Raw genomic sequence first — 17,871 nt, 5'->3', positions numbered from 1 at the left:
TAATTATAAATTCATCAGATATGCAAACCTCCAGGGCTTTGACAAATTCACTTCCCATTATGTTTTTAATAAAAACAAAAAACGAAAAAATTCCTTTTAAAAGAAACAAGGTTCCAAATTGTTCAGTAATACTAACAAACAGAATGACCAGTACATGTCCACAATCTGGCCGCACCTTCACCTTGATTCTTGACTCCAAATACAGAACTCTGCTGACCCCAAAACACAGTAAGAGGAGAAAGCAAAGTAACCAAAGAGGAGATAAAATGTACAGTGACGCTTCCCCTTCTCTCTCGATCAAATTGTAGAAAAAAAAAAAAAAAAAAGCCTTCAGAATTCAGAGTTTAGCATGAGCCAAATAGCTGGAGATTAACTGCTCCAAAAATAGGTGGATGGGTGGTGTATGCATGTGTGTGGGAACCTGAGCAAGAGAAGGAATAACAGTAAAGAGGTGCTAAAAGAGAATGAATAGACAGTTTTCGAAGGGGAACTGCAGTTATTACAATGGACGCAGTTACAGAAATGATGACACACACACACGCACACATACATAACGAATGCGCTGAAATGCAATCCAATAGTGGATCTACCCCAGCCTGTCAGCACAGTTCGATGCACTGCTGGGAGATGGTAATTCAAACTCATCTTACTAAATAGATATATATCCAGTTTACACAAGCTGTTAGAAAAATATTTTAGAACAAATGGTACAATTTATACCATTTTCTCCTCCAGAAATTGACCTGTTAAGCAAATGAAATTATTAAAAATAGGATGGAGTCTGTGATTCATCAGCTTTGACACATTCCACATTCATGACTGACCCAGGAGCAGAATGTGTTACGCTCACATATTAACATGCGATTAATGCCGACAGCTGATAATGAACTTCCTGTCTGCCTCATTAGAACATGATGTTTGTCTCATATTGACGTTTTTCAAAGCAAATGTGTTGAACATTTCATTTGCAAATTTGTTGCTAAGTCATTCTCTAATTGTTGCCTTAAATTATCACACATTATAGCCTATGTCATAACTTTTATTTCTCTTTGTCACATTGTTTTTACTTAAAATCTAAGTTCCAAAACTTATCCTATCCTACACTTATTTGTAGATTTTTTACTTGAAACAATAAGAGAAAATGGTATGTTATGATTTTTTTCATTCCTTACATCCAGTGGCTCCCAGAGGTAAATTGCACACAACATCAATCAATGTTTCCTCACCGATAGCTTCTTTAACCTAAATGTTTTCTTCTTCATAAGCTCGCATTCTTCAAACACTGACTTGACTTTAATCAATAGATAGTACAATACACTGTGTGGGTGTATGTGCAAGAGCATACATGTACACATACACGGCTCATAGGAGGGATTTGGTGCTCATCTGTGTTTTCCCTTCCAGCAGCTAGACTTACTTTAGGGCCTGAACAGGACTAAAGTTAGCCCCATATGTCACCTGATCCCTGTCAAGGGTTAAAGGTTAGATCCCTTTCGGTGTCCATGGTTGGGTTTCACAGCACCGCAGCCATCAGGTGGCTAAAGCCGTTCTGAAATGTAGGGCAACAATCCTACAGGTATGTTGTAAAAACAAAAATGGGGTGGTAAAATAGAAGGTGAAATAATTAAATAATACATGTGTTTTTGTGAAATTGAAATCTCGTATTAAAAAATATATTTGAGGATTCACTAAAGGGATATTCAAAAGATCGAAAAGAACCACCCAATCTGAAGTGTCAGTGTGATTTTATTTATGTTAATTCAAAATGAAACACAGGACAAATTCCCAAACTGTAGTGCGGCAACATGTCACGGTAACAAATCCCACAGTGCCTCCATGTGGTGACAATTAAAACTACCGTGTTCTTGTTGCCTAAGCTGATGCTTTTAATTACTATGTCAAGGCTGAGTATTTCCTAAAAGCACTTTCAAGCTATTGCAAGAGTCTTTTATAGTTAAAAAGGTGAGGAAAAAAGTAAGTAGTGATGGGAGGGCAGAAGGAGGAAACACTGGGCCCAGTGTGGGCGTGCATGGTGACGTTGGTGACACAGGAAGAAACAGAATGACAGCTGAGGTGAGTCATGTCTATTTTTATTCAGCTGCATGCCTCTGTGGAAAAAAAATCACAGCCAAACAGACATGTTATACCTCTCTTGTTTCATATCAATAGATGAGAAATCAGATCTACTGAAAAAGGCCTTTTCCTCCTCTGTGACAGCTGTTGTTCCCCACCCGGTGAAAGACCACAGAAAACAAAGCACACACTGCTGCGGCGTGCAATCACACCAGAATAAAAGAAAACACTCATAATCATCAAACACAAATCAGTATATCTGTAACAGAGGGTGCAGTTCTAACTGTTAGTCAAATAACTTTTCTAGTATGGAGGGGCGAGTTAGCAACAGGTCTGGTAGGATGTTTGTGAAGTTATAAATCATCTCTGCACCTTTCACACAAATATTCCTATTATGTTACTTCCTAATATGTGCTTCCTGTGCTTTCTGTTTTTCGTCAAACCATCCTAGGCCACGTCTCTCACGACAGTCTTATCGTTACACATCCTCTGTTCTTCTTTTAATATGCTTAAACTCAGTTCCTCTTCATTCAGTACAATATTAACTATACCACCCCCCCCCCCCTCCAATGTCGCTTTTCACTTTCAGTCTGTAGCTGATATACATCTCATAAATGTTTGCCAGGATTTCACACTACATTTCCTTTTCAAAACACAGTGTTCCCTTTAAATACTGTATAATTAAATGCTTTCGGTAAAAGAGTTAACGAGATGAAACGATACAATCTGCTACATGTGTGGCTGATCCAAACGCAGCTTTTGATGTAATGTGGCATGTAAAACCTCCAGCTGCAGCCTTGAATTACAATATTATGACAAAAAAAGGAAAACACATACAAAATGTGTAATGTCCAGGAGATGATCAGTGCGCAGTGGATCCAGGGCGCCAAACACACGGCTGAAGACCCAGGTTAGAAGTGCTGAACCTCGGCCTGGGGACCCTGCTGGGCGGGGTGCTGCTTGATGGGGGGTTCAGGGGGCTTAGGTCTGGGGCGCTCTTAAACTGCCGGTTGGAGGGCTGAGAGTGGGAAATAGGAGGGGACTGCACTTGGCTTGAAGAAGAGGAGAAAGTGGGAAGCTGTGGGAGTGGGGCAGTAGGGGCTGGAGGCATTGTGGGAGACAGAGGGGAGGTGGCCCACTGAGGCTGGAAAGGCTGAGCTGGAGACAGATGTTGTGGATATGGGGTGGTGTCAGCTGTGGGTGGAGGAGACATGACTTCAGACTGCCACAGTGGCTCTCCGAGTGTGGTAGCCGATCGAGGGACTATCACTTTGAGGGCGGGTCCTGTGGATGTCGGCGGAGGCGTAGAGAAGCGCTTTATTTCGTAAACTCGAGCCGTCTTCTGAGGGCCGCCTGTCATGGGTTTCTGCTGCTGATAGGTAGAGATATCTTGTGGAACTCCGCCCCCATAGCTGAACAGAGACGAGTTGAGCTGGTAGGGCTGGTGGTTCATGATGTCCACAGGCTTCAGGCCTGCTTTCTGCCCTTGAGGTCGAGCTTTTCCAGACTTTTGCACCTCAGGTTTCTTCTGTGCCTTCAGAGGGCAGGAGGGAGAGAGGAGGGGGTTGTAGCTGATGGGTGGTGGAGCCCGGATGTTGGATGAGTACTTCCAAGTGGCAGGGAGTGAAGGAGTGGGAGAGGGCTCTCTTGTCTGTGCAGGAGAGTAAGGGGCCGCAGCAACAGATGGTGATCGCTCCACAACGTATCGATCCATCCTGTGTTGTCTGCGGGCAAACAGCTGGCCTCCCTTACCCGCCAGCTGCGGCACCTGAGGGGTCTGCGGTTTAGGCGCCACGGGCGGTGGCCTTGATCCCCGCTGAGCCTGCATGAAGTTGCAGGCCTCTGCTCCAAGCCTTAGCCAGTCCTCTTCAGGCCCTGATTCATGGCCTGCATCAGCGTTGGGTGGCACTCCAGCCTCAGGAGCGGAGGGTCTTATGAAGCGGTCGTCCATGTTCTGGACCATTGACAGCAGGTCGGGGTTTACCGACACGTCCTTCTTCCGGATTGCACTGAACATCGGCTTCTTGGTGCTACGACGTCGGGCATCGTTGAGGATGCCGGTACGAGCAGCTGGGACTGAAATGCGCTGTTCTCGTGTTTCCAGTGAGTCAGAGGCCGGCACCTGTGGAAGCAGCATTGGTGCATTTGAAGGTTGGGGGCAGGGTGTCACCACACCTGTGTTGTTACTGTAAGGATGGACGGCAGGGGGTTGGGTGGCAGGGGAAGCAGGGGGCACGGAATGAGGAGAGAAGGAGACTTGGGTCAAATCAAGGGGGTGTGGTGAGGAAATGGGAGGAGCTGAGATGCAGGTGGAGGAAGGTGGGTATGTGGGAGCCGGAGGAGAAAAGTATGTTGGCGGGGTGGCAGGAGGAGGGAGGTATGTCTGTGGGATTGCAGGAGCTGCAGGAGAAAACATGGTGTAGGGGGAAGCATGTCCTGCAGGTTGAGGAGAAAATATGTTTGCAGGAGGCTGAGAGATCGGCATCGAGGACAGAGAGGAGGGAGGTGAGAGAGCTGAGGGTGGAGAGTGCATCGAGGGGGGAGTGTTGCTGTTGTTATTTCTTGGAGGGATATACAGGGAGGTGCTAGACACCGCTCTCCTTGTATCTGGCCCGGATGGCTGGTGAGTAGGTGAGATGGTCACCATGGAGACAGCTGCCATGGGTTTGGTTTCCATGGTGATGGCTGTGGGTTTGGGTTGAGGAGGGCGAAACATCACAGAGGTTACAGAAGGACGAGAAGCGGTGGGGCCAGGAGTGAAGGGGCGAGCGGTGCGGTTCAGATAAGCAGCGTTCGGACTGAGACCGCTGTTATTGTGTGAGTCTGTGATCAGGATGGGGTTTGAATCCAGGCTCACATGAGGGTTAGGGTTGGCATGCTGTCCATTCTGACTTCCAACGGGCATCTGAGAGGGCGGGCTCAGAACAACACTAGCCCGGCTCACAGCTACGGACCCTCCGTTAGTCAGAGCCACAGCAGGAGGCGACATGGGCGCTGAGTGGTTGGTGATTGGCTGCTTTACGTTGCTGGTCTCAGGCCTCGAGTCCTGATAGGCTGAGTTCTTTGAGACCTCCAACCCTAGGCTTCGAATGGCAGCAGTTGCAAGCCCTGGAATCTGGTAACCTGATGTATCAAATCCTGGGCTCTGATAGGTTGCTGGAGTTGTTGGTGTAACAGGGGTGGTTGGCGGGCAAGCGCAGCTTCTCCTGTCCAGCAGATCCAGATAACCAGAATCCCACGTAGGGTCAAAAGATGACGAGAATCCCTCTTCGTCGACTTCGGAGCCACTTTGTATTGAACTTCCTCCTTCCTCCTCTGTTTCACCTCCTGTCTCCCCTTCTGTGTCTCCTCCTCGATCGCCTTCAGCTTTGCCAAAGCAAGTGAGAGTGTACTTTTTCGCTCTCTGCCTGCGTTTCTTAAACATAAGCACCCCTTTGGAGTTGGGGTTTGGAGCATCAGTCAGCAAAGAAGCAATGGAGCGGCATTTAGTGCGAGCTTCCTTCACCTGTTTCTCCACCAAACTCTCGCCACGCTGCAACTCTGCAAGACAGGAAGAGAAAAGAGCGAGAGACCAATTAAATGTGATGATGAAGAGCAGAAATGAAGGAGGAAAACGGTAATGGGAGATTTGACGAGTACAAAAATGACAAATACCGGAACCATAACAGTGTGACAGCCCTCACTGACTGCGAGTGGTGGATGATTTATGCAGCATTATCTCAGCGAGGAGCTGTGATGAGTGTTTCCAGTGACAGACAGGAGTGTGTGTGGTGGATTTAGAACAAAGAATTCCTGCTGCTCTCCAGAGTTGAGTCACACACAACAGGAAGATGAGATCACAGTGTTACTCTTGCACAATTTCATGTTTGTGCCCATCTGCTTGCATTGTCTCATTTATCTTGTGAGGACATTAATAACAAAATACAAGTTGTTCTTCTTTAAGGATTTACAGAAAAACCTTGTAGAGTGGGTTCAAGGGTAGGGTGAAGTCGGGTTGAGGGCATGTTTCCAGGAAATGAATGGTAGTCGTGTTATTATGTCCAGCGAGGGGGTGGAAACACAACATATGTGTCTACCAGCTTGTGCACATCGTGTTTGTCCCTGTGTCCCGGCTTAGTCTGCTGCTATTTGAGTCTTTAGTTTCTTGGCTCATCTCACAGGAATATGCTCACCACATAACTATAGACTGATGCAGAGTCTGTGTGCACACTCTCAAACAGTCAAGCTGATCAAAACCATTGTTGGATGTCATTTATTATAAAGTAATCCGATTACTTGCATTATCTTTGTCGTCACATCACTCCAGGAAGACTTTTTCAAGAGGCAGAGAAGACATGTCGGAGTGGCCTACACTCAACATTATTTTTAATTGATCAAAATCCAATAGCTTTTATACGCCATGTTTCCAGGAAATGAAACGTTTTTTTGTGTGAGTTAGTTATTGCAAACTTTGCTCACGGCACTTTGTGTATATTCCATGGATCTGTGAAGTTCAGGAGGGCAATTGTGAACTGGCAACAATGCAGCAATGCTTTTATGATAACAGAAATGGGTGGAAATAGTGAACAAAGCCATAGAAATGTTCAACGTTCTGATATTTCGCAATTAAGCAAAACTACACCTGCGATCAGTCTTGCTTGACAATGATCTTATAGAGGGCTAAAAGTTCACGGTTCACAGTTGACTCATAAATATACAACTACATCTGAGGCAACATTTGAAGGTTACATGTAGTTTTACAAAAAAAATATTAAAATTAAACCTTTAACGTAAAAATGCTGACAATGCAATTGTGCAATTTTTGTGCAATAACATTTAATTATTGTTCAGTTCTAATCCGATATGAGGATTTAGTTGAATTAGACTGAATTAACAATTATGGTACAATAGTTTTGTATCTGTTAAATTAGATATTTGTCTTGTTACATTGTTGTATGATCACCTCTTGGAATTACATATTTATTACATATGTGGTGTACATAAATGTGTGCACCAGATCTAATGTCCATTCAATGGATATAATGTAATGGACATGTCACTGAAAAACAAGCATGTCAAACTGCTGGTAGCATGAGAGGAAAAGCCGCTGGATCAACAGAGTCATTATTGTTCATCCTCTGAGGACCGTGAAAATCTGTACGTCCTAATCCGTCCGATAGCTGCGAGGATATTCTAGTGTTGACCAAAATGGTGCACAACAACTTTTGTCACCAACAAGATTCGGAATATGTTAACTTGTTTCAAGCGCTGTTGCATAGAATATTAAATCTTAGTTCCAGTGCAGAGTGTTTCATTACAAATCAATTATTCTCACAGAGCTGAGTGTATTCAGCTTAAACAACAACAATGTCAAACAATAGTCACCTTTCTGTGGCGTGAACGCGACACAGACATTAGCATTTCACACGATTCCCATTGTTATTTAGAAATAAATAAATAAATTTCACTTCAAACTGAGGTTCTCTTCAATAAGTGACATCCTGCAAAATCCAAGCTCATTTCAAGCAGTTTGAAGTGTCTTACCTCTGTGGGCAGTGTGTGGGATTGCGTGTCCATCTACAATCGAACCTGTAGCAGATGTGAGGTCCCTCATCTCACAGATATGAGACTGTGTGTGTATGTGTGTGTATGTGTGTCCTTAACCTCCCTCAGACCCTCCCACACTCACCCTAACAGTGCCTGAGCTGCTCCGAGAGGTGAAGCGTTTAGTGTCTGTCTGCAGCTCTTCTCTCAGGGCACAGCCCATGTAAAGACCTTTGTCTGCCTCCTGCCACCCGAACCAACGCATGATGTCAACCTACTATTCCTGTCTGTCTGACAGGCATCAAACACCTGTCCGGTCCCCGCCTCACACACACACACACACACACACACACACACACACACACACACACACACACACACACACACACACACACACACACACACACACACACACACAGGAGGACAGGAAGACACCCCCCCCACCCACCTCATACCAGAGGATATTTAGATAGCAGAGTCATTGACTGTGGATTTGCATGTGTCTGTATTAGTTCATCAAGTGAAATATAGGTTAGAAAGGAAAGTGAGGTCATAGGTCTTTGCTGATATGCTGCCGCCGCCTCACACCTGAGTAAGTTTGTACACACAGGGAAGCAACTTCAGAGCAGATGAGAGAGCTGTACCGTATTCCACGCCAAATGAAAATATGCGCGTGTGTTGTAACGTGAGAAAGGGCAGGTCCCTGGACATCACAGTCATCTTTCGTTCTCCAGCAGAGCCCCTCATCCTACAGCGTCGTCGCTGAGGCCGTCAGCCTATTGTAGCGGATGATGGGTTTGTCATTACTGCAACGTTTGCTCATATGATGCAGAACTCAGTCAGTGCGTAGCTATCCGGTTTAACCAGCTCAATAACATACTGGACAGATTGTCTGGCAGGCAACCAAACACATCGTTCAGCATTTATTGACAATATGAATATCATTCCTATTTAAAGAGCTCCTAACGTTGTGTTTGTGGTTATTTTCATAAGCTTACAACTTCAACAAGCTGTGTACTGTGTTTGCCAATCGGTCTACAACCTCATGACGTGATGATGAGATTGTGGACACAAGTGGCTAAAATAAGACTCATAACAGAACCTCGACTGCTCCTCATAGTGGATCCAGCTAAGGAGGTTCAAGTGAGGATGATTAGGATTCCTGCTCATCATCTCCCATTAGAGGTCTACCAACAGGGACCAAGTGAGGGGACCTCAGGATAGACCCAGGACCCGCTGAAGAGGTTGTTTTTGGAAATGGGGTATAAAAAAAACAGGAAGAGATCTATAAATCTGAATATGTTATACCAACTTGCAGTCAAAATATAATTCAGCGAAAGAAGGGATGTACAAACCAGAGGTGGGCGTACATCCCCCACATCCCCACCAGAAAATTCCACCCTGATCTGAATCTTCACCCTGGAAGAAAGTAGCCATAACCTAGCTTAAAGACTTGAAATATTATAAAACATAAGAAGAATCTTAAAATAAATGTACCTTAAGAATAACTGATTTGAATACTAAATTTTTGTTTATTTATTTGTGTTTGATGGGAACTTATTACCTGAAAGTTATTATCAGATTCAGAGTTATTGTGTCTGTCAAGGAATTTCCCCATTCCCCATAATATTATTTCCAACTTTATTTCCTATTTTCCATTTGTATAGTTGTCTCACTCTTTTTGTTAGAAGCCTGATAAGAAGTTGACATTTTCACTGACCATAAATAAAATATTGCTGTGTTAGAGCTAAAGTACTGCAGATCAGGTGTTCAACAAAAAGATATCTACAACACTTTGGCATTATTATCAAGACAAACAGAAAAGTAATGGTATCGTCCTGTCAGTTTAACTGTTGCATCATAATTAATGTGGCTTCACTGGTCTACAATATAATCCTTGAAGCTTGGATTTCCTTCAATAAACATCCATGTCAATAATGGATATTTCCAAAAAGACTAAGAAGAGCTTTGTTTTCTTAAGGTTATCCACATTAGAGTCACAGAAACTGTATTCATCAGCCAGAGGTTTCAATGCCTACAAATACACCCACCGAGACAAATACTCAGAATCCTGAGCAGAGGGACTGACCAATGTTACAGGGGACACAAGCAGGGGAGGAGGGGTGAGGTGGAATACCTTCGCTGGTATCTGGTATATCTCACCCCATCACCACCAGAAATGAAAGTGTAACGGGATGAACCATTTCCATTAGACGACCAGCAGAGGGTGATCCAGCTGAAGACTTCAGACTGCACAGCCACAACACACTGAGGCCAGTGGTTGGTGTTTTAATCAGCTCTCTTATGGCCACAGTTCATTTAGATTTCATAGCTGTCAAATTATCAATAAATGTTTAATGAGTGAGTGCTTCTGGCTTCTTTTCCAAAATAACATCAACTTTTAACATCCATCGGTTCTTCAATATTATTTTTCTTTATTGGACTGGGAACCTCCTGTTACAAAGGTGTGAGATATTTTTTTAATTGTTTAAATAACCACTCGAGGAGCTAAGCTATGAGAAGAAGCCTAAATTCTGTTCTCTCCAGGATATTGGTTGAAGGTTTTGAAAGCCGAGATAGCACCGAGAGAGTGATTTTGGTTTTTTCAGCTCGGATTTTGAAATCAATCAGATTTGATAGATGTTTGAAACCAGCTACGCAAACCCAAGCTTATTGTGGTGTATACACTGTACCTTTTTTTTAATGTTAAAGTGTAGAAATTGGGGCACATGGTCATGTGGTGGTTACTTCTATGCCTTATAGCAAGCTGGCTGTGAGTTGGATCCAGTACCAAGGACTTCTGTGTGGAGTTTGCACGTTCTTTTCTTGAAAATGCATTAAAAATAAATCCTTACTGGCTTGTCGTGCTTTGTCCATGTAGGTGCTGCAGAGTTCATCACTGACGGGCATCTGCTGCAGTCCGACCATAGGCACTAGATGGTTGCTGGAACTCAACATCAGAGCCTCTTTTGCCCGTTCGGGAGACACCAGGGGTGGGCAGGTCAGGGTGATGCAGCCCCCCGCCTCCTGGAAGCCACTGTCCCCTTCTCCCTCTGCTTCCACCTGATCAGGGGTCGGGGTGAGTGTGTGAGGGGTCAGGGTGTGTGGGGTGTGGGCAGGGGTGGTCCACTCTGCCTGGAGGGGTTGGTAGATGAGCTCCCTCCGAGGGACACCCAGGAGACATTGGGCATCCCACTGGTCCTGTGTGGAAACTGCTGCGTCTGTGGCACTCTCATACCTTCAAACACGACACAGACCACCTCAGTTATAATGTGCACTCTGGAAATTTAAAGCAGCTGTGGAAGATTTAACTGACTGACTTTTTTCTTGTTTTTATTATAATTACCTATTAATTATTAATTCATGATGTCTTCATTATTTATGGGTATGTTCACAGACTCTGTAACATTGCTAACATTTTATCATGTAATATTAATAACTTAACCTTCATATTTAATGGTGGATTTGTGACTGTTGTTTGAGTGAGGGTGGTTTGTATAAACTGGAGGATGCAAAAAATGACGCAATGGGTCTCTATAATTGTCTCAATTTAACTGGTTTGGGGGATGATCTATCTTTTTTTCACACTTCTTGTTTGTGTTTATTGAAACTAGCGTCAAAAAGAAAACAAAAAATGTGTAATTGTATACTTTTACACTGTCGTTGTACTTTGAGCCACACTGGAGCTATTTTCAAATTTTAAGTGGCCAATTAACATCTGAATTAAGGAAGTAGAAGATGAACGCCTGAAATCTGCTTGGTTGATGATATTTACGTTGTTCTAATTTTATTTTGTTGATGAATTTTAATTTGATTCTCTGCCCCTCGTTTATGTAGTTGCTTCAAATGTTTTTTTCTCCTGTCTGGTGATGTGTTCAAAAACACTTTGTGGTTTGTTTTTTTGTTTATTTCTCAACTTCAACAGCATCAAACTCATTTTTAGGGGCCATACACAGGTTTGATCTCATTTGGGCTGTACCAGGAAAATAATAGCGTTTAACCTTGGAATACAAACAACTCCAAATAACAGTTTCAGTGCCAAACAATACGAGTGCATATTGAATTTTTTTTTAGCTTTAATTAAATCTTCTATAAACACCTTGAAACTTATTAAGAAAAAAGCATTAGAACATCTTTGCACAAACTCACCCAGGGTGACTCGCCCTCGTGATTTGATACCAATGATTGCTCCAGCATCACTATGAGCTTTGCTGCCATCTGCTGTTCAGATCTGCATGTCCGCGTTACATTTTAGATATTCGAACAGCAGTTACTTTTATTTCATATTTGCTCTACATGTCTTGGATTAAAAGCTTGCCAGAGTTATCCTGGACCCTCATGTGGATCAGTTTCAGCACTCAGATGACGTTTGACATGTTGGTCTAATATACACAACATGCAGTTGCTCATTTTGGCCTATGAGATTTTTTTGATAGTTTTAATTTAAGGAGTGCTATTGATGAACAAGGGCAAAATAAAAACCAAAGAGTCCATTCCTAATTTTCTATTCGTAGTTAATATTCCAAATAGGATTGGCATCTCTTACCCACTCATCTCTGAGGTCTCCTCCTCCTCTGTGTTGTCATAGCGTGCAGGTGAGCGTGCATGAGGAGGTGTGCGGCGTTGGCGGCGGTGGATGTGCGACTGCGTGTCTGCGTCACTGTCCGTTTCTCCGTAGTAAGCCTCGCTGTCTGGAGGGGAAGTGATGCCCCGGGGAATCTCTGTCGGGGAGAGGATGGAGGAACTGCCAGAGTTCAAGGGGGCCACGGGAGGAGACAGGACCCTCGTGGAGGAAGTGCGGGGTGATACCGAGCGGCCGGAGTAAGACGCAGCGTGTAACCCAGAAGCAGCCCTGGATGAATATCGGAGACGAGATGTAAAATTAGAAACGAGGAATCAGGTTGGATGATATGACAAAAAAAAAGTCTGCGCTCTGACCTTTTGACCCTCAGACTGAGTGTGGCGGTCTGTGTGTCTATGAGGCTCATGGCCTGAGCGTGGCTGAGCTCTGAACACACGTGATCGTCAATCGCAACCAGCTCATCGTGCTCCCGCAGGCCGGCTCTGCAAGCTTTGCTGCGTCTGCGCACCTAAAGACAAGACGGCAGTGAAAAACAGAATGATATTTGTGAGGTTTTACATTTACTGTAACACTCAAGTCCAAGTCAAAATACAGCTACTTGTTCAAATAAATACTCTGTAAACAAAAGTAAAATAAGTGCAAGTTGTGAAATATCCTGGAGTGCTGGAATGATACATTACACCTTCATCTCATTGCGAGAGAAGCCCCCAACACCCCAGCGGATTGATGGACAGATGATGCTTCTCTTGAGGCATGTTTAACCTTTACAGGGGCACTGTTGTGTGCAGATACATGCATGTGCACGCATGCTGTACACTTGCATGTCATCAAATGTCGGCACACATAATCACATGTGCACAAAATATAACAATGACACATGTCCTAGTTAGACTAGTATTATAGTATTGAATCAGAAACTAATAATTTTCTCTTTATAAAAATGACATGGCTGGACTTCGTATGAATCACTGTCGATGTAATTAAAAACTTAATTCTGTTAAATTGTATTTATTTAATTCACTATGATGTGTTTGATCAGACAAGTTAAACGCTTGAAATGGACACGGCAAAAGTGTCACGGGAGAAACTCAAACTTTGAAAGCAAAGAACCGCTCAATTACCACTGACTATGAAGTTCTTTTTAAGGATATTCCCATGCTGCTGGAGATACTGACGCCAAATATTTGGTCATAGTCCTGATTTTATGTTCAGTTTTCTATGTATTCATGAGTGTTTTTCCTCATTTCTCCTCTTGTCCTCCCTCTCTGATTACACTTTGGTCCATCTGTGCTGTTTTCTGTCTTTTACCTGGTTTTAAGCCCTGTAGTTCACTTATTTTGTGCCATCCAATTTTTGCAGTGCACTTTCCCCTCATTCTACATGGAAGATTCTTTTGGTTTTAACTTGAATACAGGTTTGGGTCCTCTGTTCAGGCTCCATGACACATGTAAAGTGAAAAGAGAAAGTAGGCCTCAGATAGAACCATGGGGAACACCAAATAGTGTGAAAACCATCTTCCGGACACTCAGCTGTACTGACACAATGATTCCAATATCAATATGTAGATAGATTTTGTTGGTATTGATGCACGGCTGCATCTACATAAAAATTAATCTTTCATTAATTACTTGACTAGTTGGAAATCATCCAAACTGCTGCAGAACAACGCCTGTTGCTCAACACTGCGACTTTTTCACAAAACTTTTGATCCTTCAGCGACAAGGAGCTGTTATTTGTTGTCTGCCCTCGTCAGCGCTGCATCAAAATAGCTCATAAAGTCATGCAGCTGCTGCTGGAGGTCGCTGAGAGATGATGTCAGAACTTTCTTTAGGAAGCATGTCTGTATGGGGGGTGGGGGTGGGACGGGGGTGGAAAAGGGATATTCTTGCCCAGTCGATTACAGTTGACTCTAAAAGCAGAAGATAAGGGTGTCCCTTCGGTTTCACACACACACACGCGCACTGTATCACTGGTGAAGGTGAAGCGTTGAGTGTGTTCCTGCAGCCACTTGCAGTAATAGTTTTTATCAGCAATCTCTTGACCTAATAATTCCTTTCACATCCAACGTCACCAGTCAAGTCACTTATCGAACTGTACGTTCAGACACACTACACACACATTTATATATACATATACACACACAGCACAAGTGGGCATCGCGGAATAAAGGGTTTGAACAGCTGCCCCTCCAGTCTGGACCAGGGTACATGCCTGTCATTCACCATATGTTCCCAACACAACCCGAAATAAAACCTGTCAGGCAGATCAACCACATTCCTAGACAGACGTAGGAAGACGGCTGCTTCTGGGATAATCAACAAAGGTGTGTGTGTGTGTGTGTGTGTGTGTGTGTGTGTGTGTGTGTGTGTGTGTGTGTGTGTGTGTGTGTGTGTGTGTGTGTGTGTGTGTGTGTGTGTGTGTGTGTGTGTGTGTGTGTGTGTGAGTGAGTGAGTGTGTGTGTGTGTGTGTGTATCGATATCATTGTGTGAACAAGAGGTCGGCCTTTTTCCATGCTCAGCTTCCAGCCGCTCTTAAATGAGCTATTTTGATCCTTCAGTTTGTGCGACGGCCCCTACTGGGCTTATCTGAGGTATGTCCCACCACACATAAACACACAGGAGCACATACACCAACCAAGAGGAAGCACAACCAACATTAAGGTGACCTTATCTGCTCGAGAAACCTGGATAAAGAGATGTCTGTGCTTCCATTTTGAAGCTGAGGTTTTGGACGGCTTACGGGTGACTGGCCAACTTTTCCCCTCGGGGTGAGCGAGGCCAGATTCTTGCTGTCCAGAATAACCTTTCTATTAGAGAGAACATCCAAAGCTGTCAGCAGATATAGACACAGACACAAAAAGCTCTTGAAGAAACCCAACTTTAAAACTTAGCTTAGGCTTAAACCTGCCTTTCGTCCTACCAAAGTGTATTTTGTGCCGAGCGTAAATCCACATAATGTGCATCATGTTCTTGACATGGACATGCAAATGCAACACATGTTGGTTGTAACCTGTTTTAACGAATTCGTTATCAGTGTTATGGCTCGCCAACGGGTTGTCGGGTTGAGGAAGATCAGCACACGAACATGTCCTCACACAGTTCTCAGACCCATAACATCAATCACAACAGGTGAGAGGGCAACAGCCTCGTGAAACCGAACCTCAAGTGGAAGGATTACTTCAAAAGTCAACAAGTATCAGGAGATAAGTTTCATGTATTCACGTACGTTGAACCTCTTTCTACTCCGGAGGTTCCTGCTCAGGGGACGGATCATGTCATTTGTCTCGAATGTGGCCAATTCACCGCAATGCATGTGACAAAAACAGAGAAAAATTCCAATCAGATCAGATTGAGTGACTGTCTCATTTCATAGGATATGTTTATTTTAAATATTAACCCATCCCACTTTATCTTGACTCGTCAAGTTGTTGTTTAGTCTTCAAAGTGCTGGGAAATTGAGAAAAATGTCCTGATGTAGACAGAAATATATTGCATTTCAGTCCAACGCCAAAAGGTATTCACTTTACAATCATGAAGAACTAAAATAACAAGACAATGCACACATATGATAAGCTGGAGTATAAAATGTGTTGGGTTGATAGATGAAATGGCTTTGGATGCTCTTCTAATCACGGTCTGTTAGGTCTCAGAGCTTTTTGCAGCTGCTACGACATCTAAGGATGTTTTCATTAGTGGAATTTAAGCGGATGATGTGAGAAAACATTTTGACTCTAAGACCAATCAGAGAGTTTGTTCTTGCTTCTTTCGAAACTTTTTTGCAAACAAATTTCAAGCAGAGGTAAATCTGACCAATGTGACCAAGAGAACGAATTTGAAGGCTCCTGTTAGCTCCTTGGCAGTAAATCTCCTCATTCATTCACGTGCACATCGTACCTTTGCAACCTGTAGAGGTTTTTGCAGCTCGGCCCCTCCCTGCAGCCTGAACCCCCAAGGAGCTCCTCCTGAGAGGGACACCACAATCTCCTCCGCCACCATCCCTGCTCCCAGCCCGCTGAGTCCGTGTGTTAAAGAGAGAAGGTGTATAACACACACACACACACTCTCCTCTTCTTCGGTGGCTCTCACTCTGCCAGTATCAACCAGGGAGTGTCTCTCTCAGAGCACCGGGTGAGCAGGGGAGTTCACTCCACCCATGAGGAGACGGGGTGGCTGGCTTTCATCTGCTCACACTGGAATGTGTGTCGGAGGGTGGGCGAAAGAAGTACACGTACGGTGTGTGTCTGTGTGTGTGTGTGTGTGCGTGAGTGTGTGTCTTCATCCTCACTTGTATTCAACACTTGCCATGTCACTCTCAACACTCCTGATATATGCTCCAGAAATAACTATCAGTTCCACTCCCTCTCTGACCCCGGCCCAGCTGGCCTCGACAGGCAGCCTGGCACACAGATCTGTCCTCGTTTCCTCATAGCGTCCCAACTCAACCCAGCACAGAGCGGGGGGCTCTGGGATTAGACACTTCAGGAATTTTGTGAGTTTACTGGCTATGGAATTAGTAGTTTGTACCGAAGGAAGTTCTCCTGCGGCTCCCTCTGAGGGACGGAAACTCTGTGTTTCAGCCTCACTTTTATTAAACCATCAAGAAGCACAGGCATGATTAAGTGCAGGAAATTAATTCAAAGTTTCAGTTCTGGATCACAAAATGTAACATTGCAGAAGTGGAGGAATTACGACTTCTGCACTGGAAATCTACATTTCAGCTTCACGGCAGGAAAGTGGAAAGCCACCACAGTATTAAGACACAAAGCTGTCACAACTCAACATCCAGCGTCTGTGCATGTGAGAAATAGTTTTCACAGAGCTTGAACGTCATTGCAGCCCTGCTACAATCGTCCAACCCACACAAAGCACTCACTAATGTCTATTAGTACCTTCATATACAGAATAATATTATGATACTATGTAATATACTATTAATATTTTTTGTATTATTACAGTAGTCCTAATATATTATATTCTCATTATATCCTTGTGTTTCATTCCTGGCTTAATGAATGGATTTTGCTTGCAACCCCCCCCCAAAAATAAAAAAACCAACTTCAAATGTGTAAAAGTGATGTGCAATATGTTATCATCGATCTGCGCTAATGGCTATCACAGCACAACGGGACTAGAGCTTGGCTGGCATTCTCGGAACAGAAGCGGAGAAATAAAAAGTGTGTAATGTCAGGAAGTTTAACTTTACTGACTAAATAACGTTTAACTTTCTGAGTGAGACGCATTTAATAGGCAGAATATAAGGTGAACATTTGACGCTACATTGTCATGTACAGTAGGTGGCGGTATGCACCTGAAAGCTGTTTGCAACCCGCCAATAAAGGAAAGAAGAAAAACGGCTATCATGCTAGTGATGCTAACTTGGTTCTTCAAACAAACGTGACTTTGGCGAAGGTCTGCGCTCTACTGAGTGCCAGTTCTAGATTTTATTGCTGTTGTTGTTGTTAGTATTTATTTTTTTTTATTAAAAAAAATTCTCATTACTGTGAGATGATTGTGTCATTAATTAGAATTGCTGTTCCAATAAGTTATTTTAGTTTGTAGAGGTTTATTTTTTCCAGTTCATTGGTGTGTTAATGGAAGTTTTGATGAAAACCTTTGCACTGTTTTTCTTTTTACCCTGGTTCTCGGTTGTCCAGGTAGTTCCCGGTCCCCGGTTCTCGGTCCCGTGTCCCCGGT

At 43.7% G+C, this 17,871-nt stretch overlaps 1 protein-coding gene across 1 annotated transcript; it reads right to left on the bottom strand.

Moving 5' to 3' along the window:
• Positions 1 to 2,076: 2,076 nt before the first annotated feature.
• LOC308115431 (synaptopodin 2-like protein) lies at positions 2,077 to 16,369 on the bottom strand. Its single transcript, XM_080472925.1, has 5 exons — positions 16,072 to 16,369; positions 12,535 to 12,686; positions 12,143 to 12,448; positions 10,395 to 10,834; positions 2,077 to 5,613 (listed from the first exon to the last, which is right to left on the bottom strand). Exons 1-5 carry the CDS (start codon positions 16,171 to 16,173, stop codon positions 2,936 to 2,938), a joined length of 3,678 nt encoding a protein of 1,225 aa, XP_080329051.1. The 5' UTR covers positions 16,174 to 16,369; the 3' UTR covers positions 2,077 to 2,935.
• Between the last annotated feature and the right edge of the window lie 1,502 nt (positions 16,370 to 17,871).

The sequence above is a fragment of the Lipophrys pholis genome (genome assembly GCF_963383615.2).
Source record: "Lipophrys pholis genome assembly, chromosome: 1".
Classification (NCBI taxonomy): Eukaryota; Metazoa; Chordata; class Actinopteri; order Blenniiformes; family Blenniidae; genus Lipophrys; species Lipophrys pholis.
Note: the sequence above shows the minus strand (reverse complement) of the source record. Positions and strands in the feature narration are given on the sequence as shown.